The 10,578-nt window shown below is 35.1% G+C and overlaps 3 protein-coding genes across 3 annotated transcripts in view; 2 read left to right on the plus strand and 1 right to left on the minus strand.

Moving 5' to 3' along the window:
- LOC104786495 (autophagy-related protein 9) overlaps positions 1 to 358 on the plus strand; it is a 7,222-nt gene extending 6,864 nt beyond the window's left edge. The window contains exon 11 of the mRNA XM_010415854.2: positions 9 to 358. Within this exon, the coding sequence (XP_010414156.1) occupies positions 9 to 175 (167 nt within the window). The 3' untranslated portion in view covers positions 176 to 358. The remainder of the gene's footprint in view (positions 1 to 8) is intronic.
- Positions 652 to 2,487, minus strand: LOC104704322 (probable glutamyl-tRNA reductase 3, chloroplastic). The gene is made up of 3 exons (XM_010420431.2): positions 2,236 to 2,487; positions 1,900 to 2,142; positions 652 to 1,795 (listed from the first exon to the last, which is right to left on the minus strand). Exons 1-3 carry the CDS (start codon positions 2,458 to 2,460, stop codon positions 671 to 673), a joined length of 1,593 nt encoding a protein of 530 aa, XP_010418733.1. The 5' UTR covers positions 2,461 to 2,487; the 3' UTR covers positions 652 to 670.
- LOC104700347 lies at positions 3,331 to 5,621 on the plus strand. The gene is made up of 2 exons (XM_010415859.2): positions 3,331 to 5,060; positions 5,168 to 5,621. Exons 1-2 carry the CDS (start codon positions 3,397 to 3,399, stop codon positions 5,355 to 5,357), a joined length of 1,854 nt encoding a protein of 617 aa, XP_010414161.1. The 5' UTR covers positions 3,331 to 3,396; the 3' UTR covers positions 5,358 to 5,621.

Here is a 10,578-nt window from a genome sequence, read left to right on the forward strand (position 1 = left end):
AGAAGGAGATGAAGAAGAAGAATTGGATTGGGAAGAAAATGCAAGAAGACAGTTGTCCAGGACTACATTCATGGATGATGATCATGATATTGAAGCTGGGGTTGATCTCCATTTCGACGATGTATATAGTTCAAGACCTCAACAAACTTCATCATCAAGCACCACATTAGGGTGAACAACAATGAATTTTTTTGATTCAAAGTTGTTTCTTTGTTTTTTTTTTTTCTAAGGTCGATGAAGGAAGATAAAAGAGATGCTTTCTAGAAAGTGTTCTGTGGTCTTGGAAAAATGTGGGAATAATAACATGTTTCTCTTTTTTTTATTATCTTGTTTCAAGCTAACATTACATGCAATTCTTTATTGTTGTGTATATAAAAAGTTCCTTTAAAAATTGGCATTTTGTTACTTGAGATTGTTACATCTCTTGTCTTGTGAAAGAAGAGAGACGAAACAGGAGATCTCTATGTAAAGATTGCCAGCAGAAGACGCAGGAGTTGAAACTAGCTTTGATCATGACTTCTTCAGGGGATATTATTGTTTTATATACTAAGGGTGCGTTATGGCTCTTTACTATCTTCCTAAAAAATCATAAGTATTACATTATGAATAATTCTGTGGTCTCTTCTTCTTCTCTCTCTCTCTCTCTCTCTCTCTCTCTCTCTCTCTACTTCTATTTCTTTTTTGTTCTAATCTTCTCCTCGAGTAACTCTCGGTCGAGTTCATACATTCTGATCATAGCATGCATGTTCTCTAGTATCTCATGCAGCTTTCTGCTATCAGTCCCATCACATCTCAAATGTACCATTGGGCCGTGCAGGATCTTGTTCACTATTTCTCCGGTTAGTTTCTCTACTGCTTCCTTTGTCCTCTTGTCCATGTCATTCCCATTTTTCGACATGAATGCTTCAACCGAAGCCGCTCTGATTCTCTCTGCTTTGCTTCTTAATTTCTTGATTGTCGGGCCCGTCCCCAACGAATCCCTCCACCCTTCAAACTTTATTAATTCCTCTGTAATTATTGCCTGAGCTTCCATTGCTTTCCTCGCTCTGTCTTCCTTATTGGCAGCAACAACTTCATTAAGGTCATCCACGTTGTAAACTCGCGCACCGTCTAATTCAGCAACACAAGACCCAACGTTTCTAGGAACAGAGATATCAACAAAGAGCCTCGCATTATCTGCATCACCACCTGCAAAAGAAGGAGGAGGCAGCATCTCTACGTGATCCTTCAAGAACAATGGTGTCTGAGATGCTGTGCTAGTAAAGATCACGTTGGCTTCTGCAGCACAAGCTAGCATCTCCTCAAGCAGTTTATAAATAATCTCAACTCCAGGCCGCATCTCCTTGCGGATAGCTTCAACTCTCTCTTGGCTTCGGTTCACAACCACAATTCTAGTACAACCTTTAGCAACAAGGTGCTTGATCACAAGCCTCCCCATATTTCCTGCACCAACCACCAACATCATAGCAGACGATGCAGATCCTGGACGCTTCTTGAGAGCAAGTTCAACGGCAGCAGAGCTAACGGAAACAGCCCCAGACGCGATATTAGTCTCATCTCTGGCACGCTTTCCAGCCGAGATTGCCTTTTCAAATAGCCCACCTATAATCCTCCCAAACCCATTGCCTGCATCTTTACCTATTACACTAACTTGTTTAACCTGTGCTTGTATCTGACCTTCACCTAAAACAAGAGAGTCCAGACCAGCTGAGACTTGAAACAAATGTTGAGCAGCGTCCTTATTGTACAACAGAAACCAGTGCTGACGGATGTCCTCAACTGAGACTCCACTTCTCTGGCAAAGACATAGGCAATATCATTATTACGTACACTGATTGTAACACGGTGACTGAGGTAAAAGGGAAAAAAAGGAGAAGTCTTTAAGAAAAAAGAAGTAACCTTGGACATCCATTGAGTGACTTCTTTAACACCACGGTAACGAGATAAAGCAGAAACATAAATCTCGAGCCTGTTACAGGTACTGAGCACAGCAGCTTCTTCAATGTGATTCAAAGCGCATAACTGACGAATAGCTAGTGGCCATTCAGCTTCTGGAATTGCAAGCTTCTCACGCATCTCTAAAGGAGCTGTGTGAATACTTAGCCCAATCACCACAATGCTGCTTCTCTCCTTTGTGTATCTTAATTGGTACATTAAAAACAAAAAAAAACAAAGACTTAGCCTTTATATAAACTAATCGATGATCAAAAATAAAATGAGATTCATTTCATTACTGTCAGTTATAGAAGAGTTCTTAAGCTGATTCAGAGACGATGAGTCGCTGGACGAAGAAAGCTCGCAACGTTCTCGCTGGATCAGACCTGTCCTCCTTGTCCTGTTATTGTTGTTGTTGTTCATCGGAATCCAAAACAGATTCGGATAATGGTGATTCCATGACGACGACGACGACGACGTCTTCGGGGTAACAACGACAAAAGCCGCATTAGAAGAAACCGCCATTGCTACTTTGATGAATTTTACAAAGCAAATCGGAGAAGACAAACAAAACAAGGATTATTTATGAATGAGATGATGCGATTTGAATCAAGAGGTGGATCCGGGTCGGGTCGGGTCGGGTCAAAAAACGAAAACATAAGTCCTCGGCAATCGGGTTTCGGTTCTACCCAATCGGGTTTCAGGTAAATCGGTATAAGACCTATAGATCCCATTTGGTAATTTACAAAAAATTCGGTTCAGTACGGTTAGTAACTGACCGGGTTCAGAGCGGTTTTCTACTCCAATACAAAATCCGAAATAACCCGAAATTTTTCTGGGTTATAATTGGTTCGGTTATTTTCAGTAACCAAAGTACTCAAATAACCGACTAAAACCCGAGATAACCGATTAAAATCATAAATACCCATGTAAATAACAAAAATAACCGATTAAATCATAGTCCATTCGATAATTCTGCTTAACCCGAACCCTATCCAATACCGCTTTTATCGGTTCGGTTTCGGTACGGTTCTTTGGTACCGGATATTATGCCTAGGGCTAGCCTTAGTGAGTCAAGGCCTTATTAGGCCTTTAGGTTAAACGGATCTAAAACGGTGGCCCAATATACTTAAATTACAACCCGAACCCGGACCAGAGTCCATTTTACCAAGACCTCTTAGCCCATTCGATAATTCTACTTAACCTAAACCCTACCCAATACCACTTTTATCGGTTCGGTTCCAGTACGGTTCTTCGGTACCGGATATTGTGCTCAGGGCTAAACATAACAGAAGGGAAATTGAGATTTTTGATTGGACGAAAAGTTTAATAAATAATTAAAAAATAACTTTTTAAAAAAACGAGAAAATTACAAAAACTTTTTAGGGTTTTTGGATTTTTTGTTTGTTTTTAAGGGTTTTTGGTAAAGAGAACATTTTTCTCCGACGCGAGTTTCCGGCGATGAAGAGTGAATCGATTTCTCTAATCCGTCGCTTCCGGTACCACAAATTCAGACTACTCCAACCTCTACTCCACCTCAACGATGCTTCTTCTTCTTCTTCTTCCTCCTCTGCTCTGTTCTCCCCAACACGAAAAATCTCAACTTGTTGCAGAACCAATCCACTGATCAAGAGTCAGTTCTGGGTTAATCCATATCGGAACTTTAATACCCATGTGGAGGAACCACCGGAGATTTCGTCTAGAGATAAGGAAAAGATCGATCTTGAAGAAGCGTTCGAGTCGGCGACCACCACTAATGAAATGGTCCGTTTGTTTAAAGAGATGGAGTTGTCTTTCGAAGGTAACGAGTTGGGTTTATCGGCTCTCAAACTCGGGCTCCATCTCGATCGGGAAGGTGAGGATCCTGAAAAGGTTCTGTCTTACGCTAATAAAGCTCTTAAATCTTTCGATGGAGATGGGAATAATCAACCTAATCTTCTTGTTGCCATGGCGTTGCAATTGATGGGCTCTGCTAATTTCGGGTTGAAACGTTTTAGTGATAGCTTAGGTTACTTGAACAGAGCTAATCGTATTCTAGTTAAGTTAGAAGCAGATGAAGATAATGCTGTGGAAGACGTTAGGCCTGTTTTACACGCCGTGCAGCTCGAGCTTGCTAATGTTAAGAACGCTATGGGAAGGCGTGAGGAAGCTATTGAGAATCTGAAGAAGAGTTTGGAGATAAAGGAGATGACTTTTGATGAAGATAGTAAAGAGATGGGTGTGGCGAATCGTGGTCTGGCTGATGCTTATGTTGCGGTTTTGAATTTTAACGAGGCTTTGCCTTATGCGTTGAAGGCTTTGGAGATTCATAAGAAGGAGTTAGGGAATAATTCAGCTGAGGTTGCTCAGGATCGAAGGCTACTTGGTGTGATTTATAGCGGTTTAGAGCAGCATGACAAGGCGTTGGAGCAGAACAGATTGTCTCAGAGGGTTTTGAAGAATTGGGGAATGAAACTGGAGCTGATTCGTGCTGAGATTGATGCTGCTAACATGAAGGTTGCTTTGGGGAAATACGAGGAAGCGATTGATATATTGAAGAGCGTTGTTCAACAAACTGAGAAGGAGAGTGAGGTGAGAGCTATGGTGTTTATATCGATGTCGAAAGCTTTGGTTAACCAACAAAAGTTTGCTGATTCAAAGAAATGTTTGGAGTTTGCTTGTGAAATCCTCGAGAAGAAAGAAACAGCTTCCCCTGTAGAAGTCGCTGAAGCTTACTCGGAGGTAGCGATGCAGTACGAGTCAATGAACGAATTTGAAACTGCTATTTCGTTATTGCAAAAGACTTTAAGTATACTAGAGAAGCTTCCTCAAGAACAGCACTCAGAAGGAAGTGTTTCTGCTAGGATAGGTTGGCTGCTTCTATTCTCGGGCCGGGTCTCTCAAGCAGTTCCTTACTTGGAAGGTGCAACCGAGAGGTTAAAAGAAAGTTTTGGTGCTAAACATTTTGGAGTTGGTTATGTGTATAACAATCTTGGCGCTGCTTATTTAGAACTCGGGAGACCTCAATCTGCTGCTCAAATGTTTGCAGTTGCTAAAGACATTATGGATGTCTCACTTGGTCCTAACCATGTTGATTCAATTGATGCTTGCCAGAATCTTTCTAAAGCTTACGCCGGGATGGGAAAGTACGTAAATTTCCGTTAAACGCAACTCACTCTTTGATGTGACTTCATCATTTCTCTTGAAAGAGTTTAATGTCCTTACCATTGTTTGCTTGCTTGCTTGGTTACAGTTATAGCCTTGCAGTGGAGTTTCAACAGCGAGTGATCGATGCATGGGACAATCATGGAGATAGCGCGAAAGACGAAATGAAAGAAGCGAAAAGACTTCTTGAGGATTTGCGATTGAAGGCTCGAGGGGGCGTTTCAACAAATAACCTTCCGAATAAGGCTTTACCTTTACCCAAGACAAACCATTCATAGTGAACTCTCAGCACCAAAAAAAAAGAATAGCACCTTCTGTTTTTTAGCATATGGTACTAAACTTTTGTTTTGCCATTTGCCACTAAGTTTTTTAATTATTATCTATTTCATACTTCGATCATTTAAATTTCACTCCAATTCATAGAAGTTGATGTTTGAGCTTTGTTCCAAACAAAGCAATATAATAATTTTTGTTATAATGGTGTAATGTTTAAGAGTAGAAAGTGTAGTTTAGTCATTTGAATGCATTATACTTGTGTGTGACTTCTTTTTTTATTTTTGGGAAAAAATCCCAAGGAAAGGTCATGTGGTGTGGTGTTCGAGTGGTCATAGTTTTTTTTTTCTCTGGTGTAAACGCTTTGAATCACAAGATTATCTTATTTTTGTAATATATATGTTTTGGAGATTAGTTTGGAGGAGTTTGAGACAGAATTTATTTTAGCAAAAAAATAAAGGTGAGAGAAATGTAATAAATAGGGGTATTTTGCGGTAGAATTATTTCTTTTGGGTCTCAGGTCCAACACAATAATGCTTGACGACGACTATTGGTCCAAGTCCAAAAAAGTCTGATATTTTTGTTTTAAGGTTTAACGGAGCTATCTCAAGTTTTGTCCTAATTCACATTCCTAGTAGTGATCCAAATTAGTAAACCAATTGTGAACCAAATTAGAGAGTCGAGTCAAGTCAACTTGAGGCATGTATGGCCAAACTAGAAAAGCCTAGTAATTAATATTTGAGGCAACTTTTTTGACCCTAACAGTAACACCTAGCTCCGTGCTTTAGCTTTAAGCCTTTAACTGAAGTGCCTAATCATATGACCTAGTTGCAATTTGATGAGAAAATTTCAGTCAAAACTTAGAAAATTTTAATGTAACTAATTAAAAGGGATTCTAGCCATTTTTTTTTTGTAAATAATAGGACTCGTTTCGTAACCATAATTCACAGCACAAAGTTTTCCTCTAATCGAACAAACTGTTGTCATATACGTTTTTGGTTTACCAACATTTTATTTATTAATTTCTTTAAAAAAAAAACAAATTTGCCGCCGCCGGCGTTAAACGATGATAATTAGAAGAAGAGACATATGATTCGGATACAATTGCTTACGGAACACTCTCGCCGCCTCTCCTTCATATATATTTTATTGGCTTTTTACAGTTTTTTTAATTTATGTGCATACTTTTCAAGTTTTATATTTGCATTTGAATATTTTTGTAAGAAAGCAAAGAAGAAAAGATTCTCTGATATGCTCATGTGTCCCCATATATGGATGAGTGATGGACTAAGTCATGGCAAAAACTAATAGACACGTGCTCTTATTGAAGATGCATGCACTTAATTTGATGAATGAGATACACACTTTCTCTTACTTTAGTTCAACTGGTTTTAACGCCCTTTGGATTTAAGAAGTTTCTAGATCTTTCGGAGTCGGAGACCAATTAAGTTACTTTATATTATTGTATTTTTATATGGAGTAAAAAAGACACTATTCTTTTTCCATTCTTTAAAACTCCAATTTTTATTAAGTTATGAGTGGTGAAATAAAATACAGAACTCTGTTTTTGAATAATGTACAAGGTTGAAAAAAAATGTACAACCACGAAACAGATACCACATTTTTACAAACTAGTGACTCGCTCGCAAGGTTAGCACAACGTTGAAAAAAAATGCACAACCACGAAACAGATACCACATTTTCACAAACTAGTGACTCGCTCGCAACTCGCAAGGTTAGCTCATCAACACGTTTCCAATATTATCATATGACTCAAAGTTGTCTAACAGTCTAACTGTCTAAGTATGGTAAACAATTTTTTTTACAAAATCCACAAATGCCACTAAAAAGTGACTTTTACATCATTGATTTTAAAAGAAAAGATGAACTACGTAACGTAACGTAGGTCATATAGTCAAACCGCCCAGTTGAAAACAACTTGCCTAACTAATTAAGATTTAAGAGTGTCATCATATATCGGCCGGTCTAACGATTAGAAGAATTTACACAATCTAGATGGTCTTCATATATTAATTATTTAGTATTTGATTTTCTAATTATTCAACAACGTCAAGTAATCATAAAATAAAAAGCTGTTCGAATTAGGCCTCGTGGGGATTTGCTTTTCTCCCTAGTTTGAAATTCGTTTGAAAGATTAGAAAAGTACTTATCAATTAGACGTTATTTATTTAGTCTATTAGTATAATCTATACTAGTATTTTTGCAGCAGTTTTTGCTCAAAAATACTTTTTGGAAAGTTTTTACATTTAATGCACTGATTTTAATATTAGTTACCAAAAAATTTAAAATTAATTATAAGTAAGATTTAAAAAAATATGGAAATCTTTCTACCTCATTCAAACATAAATATATGATTGCTTTTTATTTTTATTTGAATTTCTATTTAAATTATCGTGAATTATTTTATAATACATTTAGTTAATAAAAATTGTGATTTTTTCCTACATATAATGTAATAAAAATGTTTAAAAACCGACATATATTACTCAATAGATGAATAAAGAATACGGGTACAATATCCCACATCGCCTAAAAAAATTGGGCAATAGTTCAGAGTCATACTACCAAAGAGACCAAAATGATTCATAATACAAATCAGTAGAAAACTTGATTTATTAGACATTCAAACTTAAAAAAAAATTATTTGGTTTATTGATTTATTCCAGTTTTTTATTTTAAAGATTTTTAAAAAGTTAAATATTATAAATATTTATATTTTATAAAAAGTATAAATATTATAAATATTTTTATTTTAAATTTAAACTTTATAAAATTTAAAAATATTAATAATATTTAAATTTTTATGAAGTTTCAAATATTATAAATATTTAAACTTTATAAGAAGTTTAAATATTTCAACTTTTAAAAAACGTTAGAAGACCTTTAAAATATTAATAATATATTTAAACTTTTATGAAACTTAAAATATAATAAATACTCAACCGTTTTAAGAATTCCAAGTATTATAAATATTTAAATTTTATAGGAAGTGCCAATATTATAAAATATAAATGGTTACAACCTTAATAAATTATCAACGCAATCTAATATTTATAATAAAAAACAATAAATATTAAAAATTAAGATTATGTAGTGCAAGTTAAAATATCTCGGAACAGAGTTATATAGCGGGACGGGTTTTGTCGATATTTATATAAATTTAAAATATCATTAATTTGAAGTTAAATGGGTAAAACATCATTTTATTATTTTTTTAACACTATCAGTATCCGAGAATAAACATAACTAATTAAATTGATTAATAAATATTATGTAAAAAAAATTATAGTGCAGTAGTTTAAACCATAAAATTATTAATTATTATATAATTATAACATATTTAACCAACAAATACAACTTATAATTTAAATGTTTTAGTTATAAATAATTTGTCCCGCGGTGTACCGCGGGTCCTAGTCTAGTAATATATTGTATGTTTTACATTTAAAAACAAATACCATACTAAAGCATTTTACAATACTGTATTTAAATAAACTAGGTTAGACCCGCGCTACGCTGCAGAATTTTTTTTTTTTTAACTATTTTTGGATATATTAGATTGATATATGCGCTGTATCGTAGAGTTGTTTATAATAGTTTTATGTTTATTTTTTTCTTTTGAATTTTTTGTAAGCATAATTTGTTTATTTGTTGTTTGGAATCAAATATTATAATTAATAATGTTTTTGATAGAGTTCATAGGAAGACATCACTTTATCACATCAGGTTTTCAATTATAAACCACATTGGCTAGATTACATTGACATACCCTTAACCCTTCATCTTTGTTCTGCCATGAGAAATACAAATAAGGTTATCCACATAAATTTATGTCATAAGATAACGTAAAGAATCTGCAAAACTAAGAAAGTTTATTACATGTACTTTATATGCAGATGAACAAGTCAAGAAAGATACGGGATATAAGAGAAATTAACATAGACATTCAGTTTTGACCATACATCTTGAAGTAACAAAACGGGATAATAGAAGAAGCATTTGTGAGGTTCCAATCCTAAGAATTTAAGGTCCATTACTGTTGTGATTTGTTGCTACTAACATGAAAAAAAATCTTAAAACAATTTAGCAATCATAAATTCTTAGAAGTAAAGAATCGTAAGGCACTGAAATACGTGATCCAATCGTCCATCCAATTAGTTCATAGACTTCATACGCTTACACCGAAACATATTCCAATGTATATTAACTTGCTTTGTGATCCCAATTGTTATCATTACCTTAAAATTAATACTAGAGGCAAAAGCAAAACTGAGATTATCTTAGCAATCAGAAGATAGCAAAACAGTTGTGTGGGAGATTAATTACCTTATGCATATGAACTCTTTTCTGAGTTTTTTGTTTTGCCGTTTCAGACTTCTAATTGCACCTTTGATTCACTTAGTTCCTCAGCTTTCTGTTTTGGCTCTTCAATCATGTCACAAAGCAAATAGAGTATATCAGATCATGTGGCTGTAAGATGAAAATCGAAGAAAAACATGGTTACTGCAGAGCGGCTAGGGCTTTGATGAGAAAGTTGCTGATCAGGTAGAGATGATTTTGATTGGACAAAAATGTTGAGCTATGTTAATCTATATTAACATTTTTGAAATACATTTTGTGTTATGCCCTTTTCGTTTTGTTTATTTAAAAAGTTATTTACAACATTAATCCCTAAAAAGTTTCCAAAACTAACATTACATCAGATTTTGTTTCCTAAATATTTTAAATTTCATTCCAACTAAAAAATAATAGCAATCAATATCGAAATAAAAACTATCATATATTTAACCACACATTCTGTTGTCACTACAAGAAAACAAGCCTTTTGCGAGGGCACATTGCGACGGAGTACAGCTCTCGCAAATTTGCGATAGATTTGCGAGGGATTTACTAGAAAATAAAAAACCATAGCACATCCCTCGCAAATTTGCGAGGAACTCAGTCGTCGCAAATCCACTGCTCAATTGCGACGCATTTACGACAAATTCGGTGGGAAGGTCCCTTTCCTCGCAAATCCATTGCAATATTGCGACGATTTTGCGAGAACATACTCCATAGCCAATTTGCTATGGAATTGCGAGTGATTTGAGAAAGCCATAGCAAATCCATTGCAAAGTTAGGATAATAAGTTTTTATAAATATTACAAAACTTAATATAATTATTCTGAAATACATTTGAATGTGTTCATAAGGTGAATTTACTAA

This window comes from Camelina sativa, chromosome 7 (assembly GCF_000633955.1).
Source record: "Camelina sativa cultivar DH55 chromosome 7, Cs, whole genome shotgun sequence".
Taxonomy (NCBI): Eukaryota; Viridiplantae; Streptophyta; class Magnoliopsida; order Brassicales; family Brassicaceae; genus Camelina; species Camelina sativa.